The sequence below is a fragment of the Caretta caretta genome, chromosome 3 (genome assembly GCF_965140235.1).
Source record: "Caretta caretta isolate rCarCar2 chromosome 3, rCarCar1.hap1, whole genome shotgun sequence".
Classification (NCBI taxonomy): Eukaryota; Metazoa; Chordata; order Testudines; family Cheloniidae; genus Caretta; species Caretta caretta.
The window spans coordinates 116,712,689-116,731,294 of NC_134208.1; the positions used below are offsets into that span (position 1 = coordinate 116,712,689).

Below are 18,606 nucleotides of genomic sequence, written 5' to 3' on the forward strand. Positions count from 1 at the left end.
GAATGAGGGTACGGCATTCTTTCCAAAGCCAGGTGGAAGGTCTCTGGAACCAGAGGGAGGGAGGGAACCTGGAGGGAGTCTGCAGCAGCACAACACACCCAGTTCCATTCAGACTAGGAGGGACACAGTCACAGTGCCTATAAGTGCCTGATTCAGTGCATCCCCTTTGGGAGGGTCCTGTGGAGTTGACTATAAGTCAAAGCTATCTTCCTGTGATACTAACTCCAAGGAGGTCAGTGGTGGAAATACAGTCTATCCACTCCCTGGAGCGAATGCCCTCCCTGGTGAATCAAACACAAACAAATGTTGTACAGAACACTGACGTTTCAGAGTACTATGTAAGTGCTAAGTACTATTATAATTTATTTTATTATAGTCAGCTAAAATAAAGAAAACTTCTGAGTGGAATTTTTACTACCCAGACATTCTGAAGTTATCAGCTCTATTTGCTATTTTTAAAATCAATCTCATTACAGTGTGCTTTTGTGTTAGCTTTAACTTTTACAATTATAAAATGCACTTGTGATACTATAGAAAAAATTCAGTGAATATAATACCATCCAAAACAATTCCTTCCTCCCAACCTGGCAGAGAAAGGCTATTACAAATGACAAATTTAGAGGAAGGGGGAGGAAAGGGAAGGAGAAAAAAAACTGCAATAGTAGTATGACATATTGACTCTTTGATATCATTTTACAGGCAAGAACAAGTCAGCATATAAGAGTGACAAGGTCAAGGAGAACTGACCCACTGTCATTTGTGTAACAGGACTGCATGGGAGTTACTTGACAATTGTCACAAGCATGACCACACAGCTTTAACTGTATGAGCGTATTATTAGAGGAAAGAACAAAATTACACCCATGCCAGTCTTAAGAGTACAAAGACGTAAGGCACTAGAATCTGCACCTGTCAGCTTTATCTTTGGAAGGTTATATTTTGATTTTTACAGCAATTACAAGTCTCTAAAAAATCTTGAATCTCTCAATAGCTATAATTCCTTTGGAGAGGAATACATGAATTCTTGCATTCCTGGGAAAACTCGCACTTATTCTGGGCCTAATATTGTGGCCCTTACATGTTTAACATTTGCTCCCATGAGTAATCACAATGACACCAATGGAACTAATGTCATGAGTATTATTCATCCTGGTATAGCATCCAGGAAAACAGGGTCCCAATCTTGATTGAGGATCTGAGCACTACTGTAATCACAGAATCACAGAAATGTAGGGCTGGAAGGGACCTCGAGAACTCTTCTCGTCCAGGCCCCCAGCACTTAGGCACAACCAAATAAACCTAGACCATCCCTGCCCAACTCATACTTAAAAATGACCAATGATGGGAATTCCACAACCTCCCTTGGAAGCCTATTCCAGTGATTAACAACCCTTATAGTTAGAAAGTTTTTCCAATGTGTAGCCTAAATCTCCCTTGCTGCAGATTAAGCCCATTACTTCTTATTCTACCTTCAGTGGGCATGGAGAACAACAGATCACGTCCTCTTTATAACAGCAACTGAAGTTTCCTGGGGTGATCATTAGTAATTCGATCCACATACAATATCTACTTTAGGTATTTCAAAAGTTAGACGTAAGGATACCTACTAGTAAATATTTTTTCCCCAAACATCTATGGGCAGGTCGTCAAGTGAATCTGAGCAAACTCAGTACACAGCGGCAAAGAACACAGATGGATTTCCATCACCTTTCTGTCCCGTCACCCAATCCCAGTCATTCCAAGGGCCCTTCCAGTGGCCCAGCATCACCAGCTTGCAGCACAGTTTGGCCATGCCAAGGAAAAGCACCATCCTACTCCAACATCAGGGCAGGAACAGAAGACGTACAGCCGGTGCAGCGGGCAGAGTGGTGGCTCTGCACTAGTCCCCTACTCAAGGCTTTTCCTATTAGCTGCTGAGCATCCCCAACTCCACTTTCAGTGGGAAAAAAATGCTTAGCACGTGGCAGGAGCAGGCCCTGGGATTCAGTGCAATTATGCCATGCCCATAGCTCTGCAATCCTCTACATTCCTGTCTGTCCTCACATGGTTGTATTTAATTGATTACAAGGACAGAGATAGGATAGCTGTACTTTGTAAGAGCTAAAGGGAGCTGCACAGCAGATTGTCCGCTCATCAATAATGCAGGACCACAACCCATAAAAGGCTTATGCTCCAATTACTATCAATCTCGCCAAAGGTAAAATATTTATTTAACTACTGCAGCAGAAGCCAAATCCTCACAATATCAGGCTTTTCATTTGAAAAGCAAGGAAGTTAGAAAATGATTTATAAAGGTTATGCTGATGACTAAAAATTCATAAGCAACTCCGTGTCTGGTTTCAGTCTTGTACAGTCAGGGGACAGGGAGAAGGGGTGGTTGGATGAGGCAGGGGTCCCGGGGGCGCAGGCAGGAAGGAGAGGGGTTGGATGGGGTGGCAGGGGGCAGTTAGGGGCATGGGTCCGGAAGTGGGGGGGTGGATGGGACATGGGTCCCGGGGGGGCCGTCAGGGAACAGGGCGGGTTGGATGGGGCAGGAGTCCTGTGGGGGGTGGATAGGAGGTGAGGGCCAGGCCACAACCCCTTCCCCAACCGGCCCTCCATACAGTTTCCGAAATCCGATGCGGCCCTCAGGCCCAAAAGTTTGCCCTCCCCTGATATAGAGAATCCTCTTTAATAACTCCTCCCCTAAGAGATGTTTCCATCCAAACTGTGTGCTCCTCTGCACCTGTCAGCTTTCCCCCAACCCTTAGTTTAAAAACTGTTCTATGACCTTTTCAATTTTACATGCCAGCAATCTGGTTCCATTTTGGTTTAGGTGGAGCCCATCCTTCCTGCATAGACTCCCTCTTTCCCAAAAGGTTCCCCAGTTCCTGATAAACCTAAATCTTCCTCCCAACACCATTGTCTCACTCATACATTAAGACTCCGCACTTCTGCCTGTCTATCTGGCCCTTCGCTTGGAACAAGAAGCATTTCAGAGATTGCTACCTTGGAGATCCTGGATATTAGTCTCTTACCTAGAAGCCTAAATTTGGCCTCCGGGATGTCTCTCTTACCTTTCCCTGTGTCGTTGGTCCTTACCTATATCATGACCACCAGCTCCTCCCCAGCACTGTACATAAGCCTTTCTAGATATCTCGAGCGATCTGCAATCTTTGCACCCAGCAGGCAATTCACTATGTAGTTCTCCCAATCATCACAAACCCACCTCTCTATATTTCTAATGATCAAGTCCCCCATTAATATTACCTGTCTCTTCCTAATACCTGGGGCTGTCTCCCCTGGAGAGGTATCCTCAGTGCGAGGGGATACCATGACATCATCTGAATGATTCACTACATTGCATTAACCACTACTCAGCTCAAAGGTCCCTCCACTTGCTAAACCTTCAAACAACACCTTTATTGCTTTTTCTCATGCTGCCCATCACTTCTGGGAAAAGTTGCCTGTAAACACCCACAACACTAACTGATTGTCCCATTTTTTGACAGGCGGACTAAGGTTAGACATGCCACCATGACTGTATACACAGAAATGGGAGGAAAAGGACAGGAGAACAAAGGAAGCTTCAAGATGTAGAAAGCATAGATGATTCTATGCACTGAACTCTTGAAGTCCATGGAATTTTTGTGTGTTGAGGAACTGCAAAATTAGGGTTTGATCCTGAAACATTAAAGTTAATGACAGTTAATGGGAGTTTTTCCACTGAGTTGAATGGGAGCAGGATTGAGCCATTAGTCCCTAAATGTCACCCTAGTGCTGGCAACAAAAGTGGTGCTAAGAAAGTGTTTACAGATGGTTAGTGAATACTTTAAAATGCAGGCATTTTTTAAAAAAAATATATTAGATGGTACTTTTTTACTTCTAAGTTTATAAACTTTAAAAAGTTTCAGTGAACATTATAATTTCAGTTAGCCATGATTGTTTGCGATAAAGAGATTTAAAGCAACTTATTAAGTTCTACTTGATAACCACTGACTGCAACAATAACCAGAAGTCCCATGATTTGTAAGGATATCAACTCGGACAATAACAACACTTAGCCTCTATACTGTAAGTTCTTCAGGGCAGAGACTGTCCATTACTGTGTGTCTGTAACAATACCCAGCACAATGAGGCCCTAATCTTGTTTGGGGCCTCTAGGCCTTATTGTAATAGCAATCATTTTTAAAATATTATTATTAATTGAGCACTTTTCATCTGTAGTGCTCAACGCAGAGAAGGAAAGTAAGTGTCTTTATCACCAATTTACATATGGGGAAACTGAGGTACAGACAGGTGAACTGACTTTGAGCAGAGCAGGTCAGGGGCAAAGCCAGAAATAGAACCCTGATGTCTGGACTGCCAATCTACTGCCCTGCATAATGCCATATGCTTTTAAACATCATTAATAATGTAATACTAGAGGAAACAACCAGAAATCTGCAAACACATCATAAGCAAACATTTTCCTATAGATTAGTTTAGAACAGTAGGTTTTTGAAATGTACAAATAATTTTAAAATGCTTTCCTGGCTTCAAAAAGTATTGTATTTGTTATCTATATGAACAGATGACAGATATAACCATTCAGAATCAGTCACTTACCTTGAAGCCTTTGCATAACATCGGCAATATGCCTGGGCGATCTCCCCACTAGCCTGGAGGAGGCCATGGTCTCTTTGCAGCAAGAATGCTTTCAGTGACAGAATCTCCACACCAAGCCGCAGACCTCAACAGGATGGAGAGTTTGGACTACTTCCTTTTAGAAAACGTCACTTAGCTTGAGCACAGCATGCCTATGATGAGTCACAGCAGCCTCTTCCCCAATGAAAGCACAGTACTCGCTTGCAATGATTGTGCTACAGCACTGTCCTTCCTTCATCAGACCTCAGAAGCCTGAAAAAAGAAAGATGTGGGCTTTAGAGAAACCTGCACCAGTTCCTGTAAAACTAAGACCCATAATCTTATTAGCTATTCTAACACAAAGAGTGGCATGCATGGCATATATTGTATTGCTCAAGCCAGAGACACAATTAATGCTGAAAGCCTGGTTGGCAAGCACTACTTCAACTGAAAGTACACAAACAAACGATTAAAGTCAACTGAAAACATGCCAGACATTGATACTTTTTATGACAGGATTGAGTATGCTGTTTCAGAAGGCTACGGTACATCAAATATTAAAATAATATTGCATCTAAAGGAAGAAATATAAAGTCCCTGGTAAAACTGAAATAGTTTAAAACTATCACTATATTTCATTGCATTAAAAAAGAACAGGTAATAACTTTTTGATCAGGATAAAATGTTAATCGCTAGTTCTACTAGGTTACTGTCCATAATCTGAAATGTCTCACTTTGCCTATTATAATTTTTTAATCACAGTCGTAGTGTACAGTAAAGTTGCTTTTTTGGTCACTTGGCATAACATTTAAAGTGTAATTAACATTACAGATCCTTAATTCACCACTGTTACTCAAGTTTTATGCTAGTGTAACTCTACTGAAATCAATGGAGTTACATCAGTGTAAAACTGCCCTGTTACAGCAGCACCTTAGGCCTCCAAAATGCTACCGTAAAACAATATCCTGACTTCTGAACAGCAAGAAAAAATTGGACTTCCAGGGGGGTTAGCTCCTCAGTGGAAGAGAAATGAGTGGATACAGACCTAGAACATTCCTTTCTACCTTGTTTTATGCATAGTGCATACACAGGGCCAGCGCCCTCCCTCCCCCCGACACAGCTGAACTGCACTTGACACAGGGCCTGGGAGGGGGTGGGAAAAGTAGCTGTAGTACACTTTTTTGTACTCCCCTGATCCTGGAGCCAAAATGCCCACTGCCCTAACAGAGAGCAGCCGTTAGACTGTTCTACGGTAGGCAGTCTAGAATGTTCCTGCAGGGTCTGCACCACTATCTGAGGATTGTAAAAGCACATCATGCTCCAGTTCCACCCTCATCATGTCCCCTTCTGCCCTTGAAATACTCCCTACACCCTTATGTCCAGGGAATCCCGGTCTGCCATTTTAGGCAATTCTTGGTCCTCTTTGCACTGCCAGAGCAGTACAAAGTAGACAGAGCAGGGAGTCAGGATCCAGCCCATTGTTCCTATTCACAGTGCTGTGCTCAAAATCTCATACCAAAGAGTGTATGATTCTGCAGGTCTAATTCTCCTCTTAATCCTAACAGTTTTACATCAGTGTGAGTCCACTGACTTCAGTGGCATTGTTTCTGATTGCACCTGTTTCAGTGAGAGGATAATCAGGCTCTGCAGCACTATCTGTATGTTATATCTGTACCAACACTAAGGAAGTGTGAAACATGGGTTCAGCTGGAACAGATTTGCTAACATTTTGAACAGTAATTTAGACAAGGTGCAGGCATTTTTTATTGCATGCAGCTGGAGGTGCTCCTGTGCAGGGCTAGCTGACACAGTATTAAAAACACCTCCCGACTGTCTACTCTCCAACTACAAACATAAGTAATACCCTGACAGCTGCACCTGTACCACATGTATTATTATCTCTTACAGCAAATAGTCAAATGCTGGTGTTGATCAGTGGATGGCTCTGGCCAGAGAGAAGCATGGCCAGAGCAATTCTGGGATGTATCAATTCAGGTCACACACTGTGGCAGAGCCCATTCTGGTGCTCCTTACAAAAATTAAAGCTACCTTTCCCTAACAAAACCCACAAGGTAGTTTGGCAATGGAAACAGTGCTTGCCCTCCCCCAAAAAGTTAAATCCCCTTTGAAGTACAGTGGATTGTGCTGGTGAAAATAGTTGCAATTTGCAGCTCTCTCCTCCAGTTGCAGTGAACCTAGTCCACCAAACTGAGTCAAGGATGCACAGAATTATTCAGCCCTCTTAATGATTAACTTTGAGTATCTATATGTGCAGTGTATCAGCTTATTCAATGAGTGGTCCAAAGACAGCCACATCAATTGAATACACTGTATTTTTATTTTTCAAAAGAACTAGCCTTAGTTTTGTTGTCAACAACAGAGTTCTTTTTCCCTACTGATGCAATAAAAATATTATTTTCTTAAAATACTTGTATGAACTGGGTCTGGATGATCATTTATTAACCCACTCAAAACATGTGGACCTAGATCCTCAGCTGGTATAAATCGGTGAAGCACCAATGAAGTTAATGTTGGTTTAGACCAGTTGAGGAAGATACTTACTCCTTAGTAAATTCCAATTCCAATGTAAAATAATCTAGACTATGGTGCAGTGCATATATATTTAGATTTCCCTTACACATACTGTTTTCTCTGCATAAAATGTACAGGTTGAGCCAGTTCACCTTTATAAATGGGATTGTAGCAATTAATAAATTATCTTGCTGAGAATAAAGAGTGAGTGCTGTGTAGTGAGAATTCATGGCCCTAAATCATAATTTGAAAGCTCCTTTGTAAGCAGTGAGAAGTGATTCTAATATAAAGAGGGGGAACTAACCTGCAACAGATAGGGAAAGAAAACGGTATTAGACACGGAAACAACAGCATCACCACAGTCACCTCATCAACGAGAAAGAACCATAGGAACATATAGTAGGCATTACCAACACAGATTAAAGGAACATTCTTTGTAGTCTAGTATCCTGTCTCCAGTAGTGGCTATCACCTGATGCTTCAAAGGAAGATAAAAAACAAAACCCAAAATGCACATAGTTTTGCAGTGTAATGGGGAGTATATTTTTTCCTCACCTCCCACAGGCAATCAGTTTATATCTCAAGGCATAAGATCTGTTTGTTGTTCTAACAATGTTTTACTCTTTAGAGTTGCAAATACTATTAAAATTCCATTCACTAAACATATTTACAGCACTTACGGAAAAACATTTCATTATAAAAAACTAGCAGGTTTTCCCATTGTGTATCAGCCATACGTATTAAAAACTTGAAAGAATACATTTTCAAAACATGCATAGATTTGTAACTATTTGGAGTCCTTGTCTTTAATGGCAATTGCATGACTTAAAACAGCAATGCTTTAGAAAATTAGCTCTAAATACAAGCATTTCTATAAAACTTAGACTGAAGTACCCAGTAGTCTGCAAGATGCTCTAGGTTTTAGCATTCTACAGGTGACTAAAGCCTTATTTTTGTTACATTATTATTGTTATGCCATATTATTAATTACATTTACTTGTTGACAGAGATATACAGTAGAACCTCACACTTACGAACACCTGACAAATGGAGATTGTTCATAACTTTGAACAAAATGTTATGGTTGTTTTTTTAAAAGTTTACAACTGAATATTGATTTAATACAGCTTTGAAACTTTACTATGCAGAAGAAAAATGCTGTCTTAACTACCCTAATTTAAATTAAACAAGCTCAGAAATAGTTTCCTTACCTTGTCAAATCTTTTATTTTAATCTTTCCCTTTATTTTTTTAGTAGTTTATGTTTAACACAGTACTGTAGTGTATTTGCTTTGGGGTATTTTTTGGCTCTGCTGCTGCCTGATTGCATACTTCCAGTTCCAAATGAGGTGCGTGGTTGACTGATCAGTTTGTAACTCTGGTGTTCATAACTCTGAGGTTCTACTGTACAGAGACTAAGGATATGAGATAAAAATGAACAAGTATACTTAACAGTGTAATAAACGTTCATCTCATTTAAAGACATAATTGCCATCTGCCTGGGCACATGTGTGGCCCAGTGTGATTTTAAAATAAAAATAAAAGATGAATAGTCAATTTCTGCCCTCAGATAAAAGCACAAACCCCAGTAAAGTCAATGGCAGTTGTGCATGTCAACCCAAGAACAGAAATCGGCTCTTGCATGGCACTGGTTTTAAACTCTGTAGAATATGTTACTTTTTCTGCAAATGTAAGAAAAGGGAAATCTTATCTCATGTAGAGAACACTAGTACCAAATCTCTCATGTTACCTTTTTCATGAGAAGGCCTAAATTATTTCAGAACACTTAGAAACATGTTAGCTGTACTTAAAAACAGGCCACTGAATGAAAATAAACAAGTTTCCATTTATTGGTAGACCTGGACCAAGCACTAGGAGATCTCGTGGTATCTCATTCTTCTATTCTTTAGAGTTATAAAACATGTGATAACTAATGAATATGTGATAGTCTTAAAAACCCACGCAGAATCTTCTGCACGCTATACTTAATTTCAGTATCCAATCTAACACTCTCGTTGATGACAGAAAAGGTGTTTCCTGGTTGAAAAATGGGAAACAGCAAAATACGTGTCTGTCTTTTGGTCAAAAAAACTATATTTTGAGAAGCTGTAGTGTTTGCTCTTTTACATGTGTACCATTTCACACTAATTCACACACTATTTAAGGAGAGCATTCAAGAAATTTCCGCCCCTTTCAAATGAGCGATCTTTGGCCCGCCTATAAATTGATCCTGCTGCCTTCTTAGGCCTCAATTAATTTTTAAAAATTGTTGGTAGATGGCTTAATTCATTCATGTTTGTAAAAATGCTTCCAGGGCCTTAGATAAGAGGAACCATAGAAGTAAAAAGTACCTTTTGTTATTATTATGTTTATATTGGAAGAGAAAAATGCTTACATCCATAAAAGCATACAAAAATACCTTTATAGTATTTATAGTATGTAGTGCACTGTGAATTACAATTATTGTTAGTAATAATAAATCCATTTGGTAGAGGGTTACTAACCCAACAGAATACAAATTCATAGTTATGTTACAGTCTAGCAGAAAGAGGAAGGGAATAGCAGAAATATGCAAATGACAGGATGAACACTTAACTAAAAAAAGAAAGTATTGTTTTTTATTATTATTTTGATATTACTAATCATGTGCTTTGTATCACAATGTTCGTAGTGCTCAGCTACTGGTCATTGGATCTGGCCACTAGTCATCAGAATGTGTAAACAACAGTCAATAGCTGACTTAAGCTAACAAGATATATGCCTGGTGCAAACAGATTTAAAATGTCCACACAGGGCTTTATTAAAATGATTTAAAAACTGGTTTTGGTTAAACTGGTGTTAGTTTTGTGTGTTGACAAGGATACACTTGGGATTACAACTCAGGAGGTCCTGGCCTCCAGTCCCGTGCCAATATCTTAAATTATGCTCCCTCGGGAAGAAAGTTTAATAAAGCAGCCAAATATGCTCTTATATAGCCCAAAGCGCTCAGCTACAGCTGTAGCAACTACACTGTACTAAGTCTGTTTCAAGGATAAAATTAAAACCTGAAAAGCAATAGTATAACAGTGTTTCAAGCAGAGATACCATTTGGTTTTTAATCTTGTGAATAAAAGAAAGAAATCGCTATTGGACCACATTTAAATTGCAAATCTGTACTTGTTCGCAAATGCATTGTACAATACAACCAGCTTATGTGCGCTGCTGCTCTCCCAAAATCTGCTGGCTCTTAAACATACACCACATAAGATCATGGAAAAAACATCAGTTTGGCTCTGGAAAGTGTTCAGATACTGCTGTTCCCAACTCCCATCAATGTCACTTTGTACTTCTTTTTTTCTACATCAGGGATTGCTTTCGGAAAAAGAAGATGAAGGAAGATGTAAATGCTGACCTTTCAAAAAGGACGCTATATAGAGACATTCAAACAGGACGCTGGGTTCTAAGATATTGTAAATGTCTCCACTCCAAAACTGAAAGAATTAATATTGGAAAATGATCAGGTTTTTTTCCCTGAAAAAGCAAGTGAAGTACCCACTCTGGAGCTTCAGATGCTTCTTGTTCTGGCAGTTATATTTCTGCATGCTTTTGCACTTTAAAACATAATGTTGAGGGCTTATAAATTGAACATATGGGGGGTCTGGGGTGAGAGGTCATATTTAACGTAAGCTGAATGTTTGGCATTTTAGAATATGGCATATTCATCATACAAATGCCCTGTACCTTACTCTGCAGACTGTAAAATGGTCAGCGAGGCTCTAGTCCTGCAAGCATACAGGGATGTGCTTAACTTTAAGTGTCTGAACAGTCCCACTAATTTCAGTGCATTGTTTCAAGTTAGGCACCTGTATAAACATTTGTAGGAAGGAGATCTAAAACGTGAATTTGCTTTTTATATTTTCTGTGAAGCCAGGAAAAATATAATAACACTAAGGTGCCTACCTTCTCGGATGGGTATGTACTCAGGCTGCTAGCCCCTCCCACAGCTTGCGCCATGGCTACTCTTTTATTTTTAGCACACTAGCTCAATCAGAGGTAGCATGGGTATGTCTACTCAAGCTGGAAATTTTCCCTCCAGCGAGAAGTGTAGACTTACCTTTCCGCAACTTTAACTCTTAACTGTTCTACTCAGACAGAAAAACACTAAAATTCTTGATCAGTCCTGAGACTTCCAAGCAAAAAGGGGCACGTGGCCTATAGTGATAAAGACTCCCTTTCCTGTTCAAAAGAAAGAACATTCATAGTAGGGGTTTTCTTTGACACTAGGTGCCAATACTAATGTAACTCAGCATAACTCCACTGAAGTCAATGGGCTGTAGCAATTTATGCTAGAAAGGGAACTAGTCCTAGTGAAGTATCCTTTAATGAGTCAAGCTCAAATTTTAATAAACTAAAATAAATACCCCATCCTGATGTATATTCATAATTATGAAAACTCTTGAGTACAGTCTATTTAAATTGTAACAGTCTGAAGTACAACTACCATTTATTAAAACAATTAATTTATTAACTGGAAAATGTGCAGAGCTGGTGATGAAAAGGAAAGTATGGATTGCCTGCATTCAAGAGACCAAATGGAAGGGAGCGAAGAGAAGAGGTACTGGGGAAGGCTATTAACCATTATACTATGGAATTTTGAATAAGATAAATGGAGCTTTAGACAAAGTGATGTGGGAATGTGCAGTGGTTGTGGATAGGATAAGTCATAGGATAATTTTCATTATGTTAGCTCTTGAAAACATCCCCCTAAATGTTGCATGTGCATAACCCCAAGTAGGATGGGAGGAACAAGAAAAAGAGAATTTCTGGGGGGAAATGGACACTGTTGTACAAAAAATTATAAAGAATGAAAGAGTGACTCCACTGATAAATCTTAATGTCTACATGGAGAGCGACAGTAAATGCTTCTAAAAGGTAGCATGGCAGCCATGGGTCTGGACATAGAAACAAGGAAGGAGAAACTATCTTACAGTACACGCAGACATATAATTTAGTAGTCAATACAATCTTCGCTAAGAAGGAAGAACACTGGATCAGAACAGTAGTAGGAGGTAGTAGATGGTTTATCAGGGAGTAATCTAATCTGAAGAACATCAAAAAACTGTAAGATCATCCCAGGGGAAAGCAGTGCAACTCAATATAGAATGCTAGTTCTTGACTATGGGTACATAGTGAATATGTGAAGAAAATGGTCCAAATTAATAAAGAAAACGAAGCACTGGAAGCTTAATGAAGTTAACAAGGGGTTTAAAATGAACATGTTGGAGATCTATTTAGAAGAGTTAAGAGAAAATACAAATCAATGACGGAAGCCTACTGCAAGCAAAATTCCAGAATGTGCAAAGAGTCTGCTTGATGAAACAAAAGCAAGAGCCTTCCTCCTTCCCCCCACCCACCCCCATCACATCTGATGGTGGAATGAGTAAGTTTGAGAGGTTGTGGAGAAAAAGAACAAGCATTTTTAACTTTGGCAAGCAATGCTCCAACAGCCAGATTTTCAGCAGTATAAAGAAGTCAAAAGAGGTGGCAGTCGCTACGGCTAAAGCCATGGAAGGCTTATATGACTGTCTTGAAACATAGGAGGGTGAGAAGGAAATATATAGACTGGTGAAGACCTACAAGAAAACTAAAGACATTGGTGAGATCAAAATAATTACACTGAAAGTGCAAATACATTGATCAATGAGAACCAGATTAAGGAAGAGGGGAGAAATTACTTTGAAATGTTTATGAATGAGGAGACTCCAAGAGAACCATGCTGCACGATGAAACCAGACCACGGTCTGCTGGCACCAGTCCTAGAAGAAGCTGCAGAACCAACAAGCAAAAATAAGAAAGCTCTCAGCCCCAATGGCTTAGCAGCAGAAGTATGGAAGTGCCTGGGTCAAATAGGTGTGAACATATTGACACAACTGTTTAATTCCATTGTGAGGATTGAGAAGACAGCTAATGCCTGAGAAAAATACTGGTACTGATGTGCTCTAAGAGAAAAAGAGACATACAAGAAGTGTAACTACCTTGGCATTAAACTTATGAGCCACAGGATGAAGATTTCAGAGAAAGTTATTGATAAGAGACTATGAAGAAAAGCAAAAGGTCAGTGACAATCAGTTTGGATTCGTTCCAGGCAAGTCAACAACAGATGTTATTGCTGCATTAAGATTTCCCTATATTTTTCCACAAGCAAAAGGGGAAAACCTTGGACATAGTATTTATCGATCTTCAGACAGCTGATGACCCCGTTGTCAGAGAAATCATATGGTAGCGTCTGAGAATAAAAGATACTTGAAGGCTATATTAGAGTCATCCACAACATGTACAAAAGTGCTGTTACCACCGTTAGGAGGCCACATAGAGAAACCCAGCAATTTCTTGTAAGAGTTGGAGTGCATCAAGGCTCAGCATCACACCCCTTTCTGTTCATGTTGGTGCTTGATTTACAGAAAACAAGCAGCGAAAGTAGCTCTCAGGTGTATGCTTTCTGCAGAAGATGCAGTGCTCGTGGGGGAGAGCAAAGAGGGAGTGCTAGAAGATTTAGAGAGATGGGTATCTATTTGAAAGAAATGGCATGGAAATCAGTGACACAAAACAGAGTATATGATCTACAGATTTGACGATGCATTTCAGAAAGACAATGAGACTAAGTCTGGGGGAGCCAATCACAACCCAGAGGTACAGAAATTCAAGTACCTAAGTTTGACAGGATAATGGTGTACTCAACAATGAACTTATATGTAGAACAGGAAAGGCATGGACTAAATGGAGAGAAGTGCGTGGAGTGATCTGCAATAGGAAAATGCCTATCAAATTGAAAAGCAAGACCTATAAGACAGTAATTAAGCCTGCACTTTTGTATGGCTCTGAATGCTAGGCACCAAGGAAGAGCCAGGAGTAGATCCTAAGTACAATGGAAATGAAAATGTTAAGATGGATGCTTGGAGTTACCAGAATGGACCATATTCAGAACAAACAATCTAAGGGAAGTGTGAAAGTGGTACCAATTATAAAAAAGCAGAAGGTATCCAGGCTTAGGTGGTTTGGACATGAGAAAAGAAGATCAGAAGAATACAGGAAATAGAGTGAAGGATTGGAAGACCAAAAACCAGATGGATGAATGTTATACAAAAGGATCTCATTAGCTGCGGAGTTTCCAAGGAACTGCTTCAAGACAGACCGGAATGGAGAAGGACTCGAAGAGATGACCCCATATAGATGGAAACAAATGCTAGAAAAAGAAGAGGAGATTTAATTTAAATACAAATCATACATGACATTGAGCACATCAGTGATTAATGTCCATCCAGTTGTATTTCATAACGAATGGTATAAAATGGAATTGCCACTGATTTAGTCAGTCTGAAGACAACATATTAAAAATTAAGATCATAAATGAAAAGAAATCCAGGAAAGCAGAGACAGTCTTTCAAACTTCACATTTGGGCATGATCTGTTTGATTTTTGGACATCAGTTCCTCTTTTCTTTAAGACATTTTATTAAAGAGTGTTTCAAATATCCACAAAATAATGAACAGGTGGTTGCTGTCAGAAATAGTGAACATCTCCAAAAATTACAATATTGTACTCTTAAAACATTGTGACATATAATTTACCACTTAAGGTTAACTACAATAATCAATAAAGTATTTCTATTATTCATAATTAAGTCAACATAGCACCCAGACAGATGAAAGTAACATTTAAATATAGTTTAGCAACATTTTGTTATATAGACCTGAAGGGTTAAAACACATCTTAGCCTTTGTGAAAATGATGCTCAGAGAGCACTCAAAATTGATTATCATCAATACTACAACAGAAAAATACATCCTTTCTGGGTTTCTTTTGGACAACAGCCTCAGCACTTGCAAGGTTCTGGTAGGCACTCTGAAACAACATACAACCTCCCCACAAATCACACAGGAACAGATTATGAGCCCCTTACTGACATTGCTGTGCAGTTAATCACAGGAGTAGTCTCACTGACATCAACTGGATAACTCATGAGTATCTGCTCACACAATCTGGGCCATAACAGCAGACTCTGAGAATAGTTCAAACAAGCACTTCTCCCACTATTAATACTGTAACCACTAGTATCACTAGAGGAGAAATCATCACGCCTCAATGTCAAAATCCTAGAAACACCCTTGACTGCTAATATTTCAGATCTGGTATCCTTCAAAGTTTTTACACGCACCCACACAGACACAGACACACACACCCCAGTGCATTTTTGTTGGAACTTTTGTTGCAATATTCTTGCCCTTAATGCATCACTATTCTGTACAGCCCAAGCTGGGCAAATACATACAGTGATAACCTGACAAGTCACTGTTTCTAGGTGAAATATAATTGCTCTGTAGTGTATGTCAGGAATGGATGGTATTGTAACATTTGTGTGTTCAGTTCCCTAGCCTTTGGTGCATATCCCCCCCCCCCCCACACACACACACACACACACACACCCGCTCCCTGGGGTAAGGGCCTTATCTATAAAATCCATTGAAGTCCATGGAAAGCCACTGATTTCACTGGGTTTTGGTTCAGGCCAAAGAACAGTTTCTGTGGTGGGGTGCTCTGCCTCATAGGGTTTGATTACAATCCCATATTTTCCTGTTCAGAATCAAATACATTATTCTTAACCCCACCAATACCCCACAGACCGCTGTCCCCGGTTCCTGCATGGCTCTGAGGCAGAAGAAGGGCTGCCCCTAACGGAAATGACACTGTAGAAACTGAGCCATCTTCACACAGGACGCAGCGACCCAACCTGCGCCCATGCTCGGGAGGGCAAGCCTGCCGGGCGGCGCGGCGCGGCGCGGCGCGGGCTGCCGGCTGGCTCCGAACGCCGCCGGCTTCCCCGGCCAGCCCCGTACCTCTCTCCCGCAGCGCTCCGCTCCTCTGCGGCCGCCCTCCCGATGCCCCGGCCCCTGGGCTCTCCGCGGGCTCCTGCCTCCTCGCCGAGTCCCGGGGCTGTGCCTGCAGGGCTGACAGGAAGCCCCCGGCTGCCTGGTTACCGAGTGCAACAATCCGACACACGCTCCGTCCGTACACACACGCGGCGGCACCTAGCAGCGGCCACCTCCCCTCTCCCTCCTCCTGCAGTCAAACCATGCGGCCGGAGCCTCCCTCCTTCCCCCGCCACCGCGGGCTTCTCGCCGTCCTTGCGATGGGGAAGCAGGTGTGTGTGAGGGGGGAGGGCTATGTGGCCCCTTCGCGTCCCTCCTGTCCAGGCTCTGGCCCCGCCCCGCCGCTACACGCAGTGCATCGCTCCGGGGATGCACCGTGTAAGAGTGGGAGAGGCGAAGTGGCTGTAGGCGATGCAGGATTTCCCTGCGCAGATAGCCCCCACACACACACACCCCACCACCACCAGCAGCACACACACGCGCGCGCTAGCCCGCCCCCTTGCAGTGTTTCCCAGGCAGCGGCTGGGCTGTCATTTGTCCCCAGCCTTCTCTCTGTCCCCTCCCCCCCCGGGGAGGTTTCCATTAGTGGGAGCAGGAGGGGCTGGCCCTCACAACACGCGCTCCTCCAATCTCCTTCTCTCGGCTCCCTGTGATTTGCTTTGCAGTGTCCAAGCGCAGCCCCTGGTCCGATGCACACTATTGCTAAGGGGGGAAATGTGTATACCAAACCCTACATTTTTTCAAGCACAGACTCTCATATCGTGAACGCAGCTGGGGACAAAACTGCAAGTGTAATCAACCTGGGCCCCAACGCCATCCTTCTACATGCCTAACTGCCTGATTTACCAGTTCAATACTAGGATCTAAATTACACTGCAATTTTGCACTAATCTGTAATTGCAGGTGTATAATTGCACCTGTGATATTAGAGGCAAGCTTCAGACCCAGCTAAAAATGAGGCCAAAATATTCTGTAGTAATGATCCAAAACACTACAGCTTATTCGTAAAATACCTTGTATTTGTATAGGGCCTTCAGTGTGGATCTCACAGCACTTCACAAATATTAATGAGTTAAGCATTCCTGTTTGAGGAAACTGAAGCACAGAGAGGTGTGAGTGACTTACATAATATGACCTTACTAGAAGTATTTGAGGGATCTAGGAATACAGACTAGGTCTCTTGACTCCCATTCCTGAGTTAGAAACATAAGATTAACCTTTGTCCAATAGTATTACTGCAGGGTTTTGAACCATTACTGTAGAATAATGCTGTATTGCAGATGTCCCCTTTATTTGAGGGTCTTTATTTTTTTCCCCCTTTCCATTTTTATTACATTTTGGTTAAAGCTTTTTCATACAAAAGATAAGAGGATTTTTTCCTCATTAGGCATCTCTGCTCACCTCTCTTCTGTGGCACTGAGGGGAACAAAAGAGTGGTATATGGCTGCAAAGTGAGAAGGGGAGAGGAGCAGAGCCAGTGTAGCACATTCTGTACCTTTCCCAAGGCTCTGAGAGCCTCTCTGTGGCAACTAGAACTTGGCAACATTAGAGCACTCTAGGGTATGGGTGCCTTGGCTGGCTGGAGGGAGTCAGAGTTAGGGAGTAGAAGTGTTACATGGCATCCTCCCAACAGAATTCCCATGATTTAACTAAGGATGTTAATGCTTCGCTTCCAGCACAAACTTCTAATCTGCAGCATCTACCTTGCTCAGTGGGGTAATTATGCAGCCCATGGGTTGGTCTACACTATCGCTTAAGTCGATGTAACTTCCATCACTCAGGGGTGTGAAAAAGACACACACCCCCAAGCGATGTAAGTTCCAGCGACCTAAGCACTGTCCACACCAGTGCAATGTCAGCTGGAGACGCTTTCCTGACCACATAGCTTCCGCCTCTGGCAGAGGTGCAGTAATTTATACCAATGGGAGAGTGCTCTCCCATCAGCACAGCTCATCTTCACCAGATGTGCTACAGCAGCACAGCTGCATCAGTGCAGCTGCGCCAATGCAGCGCTGTAGTGTAGACTTGCCTATAGTATGACAGACAGTAAGACCAGAAAGCTGGAGCCAGGACATCCAGGGGTGATCTGAGGTCTGTAGAATTACATGGCAAGGATTCTCTATGGAGCTTTGAGTGTATGCATTTGGGAGGCCATTCCCTGGGTCACTTCTACTTGGTCCCAAAATCTCTTTGCCCCTGGCCAAGCACAGCTGCAGATATTTTTCCTTACACAGAAACCTGAAGAAGAGAAAAATGTAAGACGGGGGAGCCCTTAACATTTGTTTTTTCTTTTAAAAAAAATCTCCATTGGCCTTGCTACTGTGTCTGTTACATCATGTCAGTTGTAGCACAGAGGGTAGAAAAAGGAAGTGGGTGGTGACTTCTTGCTGAATTTCCCCTTAAAAAACACCACATCTTATTCTTAGAGAAACTCCTCTTCTTGCTTACTGTCTCTTTCCAAATATTTGGTTTTCTTTCAACTTCCTGAGCAAAGAATACAAGAATAAAAGTATCTTTTTTACTATACGAGTATTAGATATTACACTATAATAAAATCCCATTAC

At 41.5% G+C, this 18,606-nt stretch overlaps 1 protein-coding gene across 1 annotated transcript in view; it reads right to left on the reverse strand.

Moving 5' to 3' along the window:
* The window catches only part of SYNE1 (spectrin repeat containing nuclear envelope protein 1), a 499,708-nt gene extending 483,258 nt beyond the window's left edge, over positions 1-16,450 (reverse strand). The window contains exons 1-2 of the mRNA XM_075126812.1: positions 16,010-16,450; positions 4,588-4,878 (exon numbers count right to left, since the gene is read on the reverse strand). Of these exons, the coding sequence (XP_074982913.1) occupies positions 4,588-4,654 (67 nt within the window). The 5' untranslated portion in view covers positions 4,655-4,878; positions 16,010-16,450. The remainder of the gene's footprint in view (positions 1-4,587; positions 4,879-16,009) is intronic.
* Between the last annotated feature and the right edge of the window lie 2,156 nt (positions 16,451-18,606).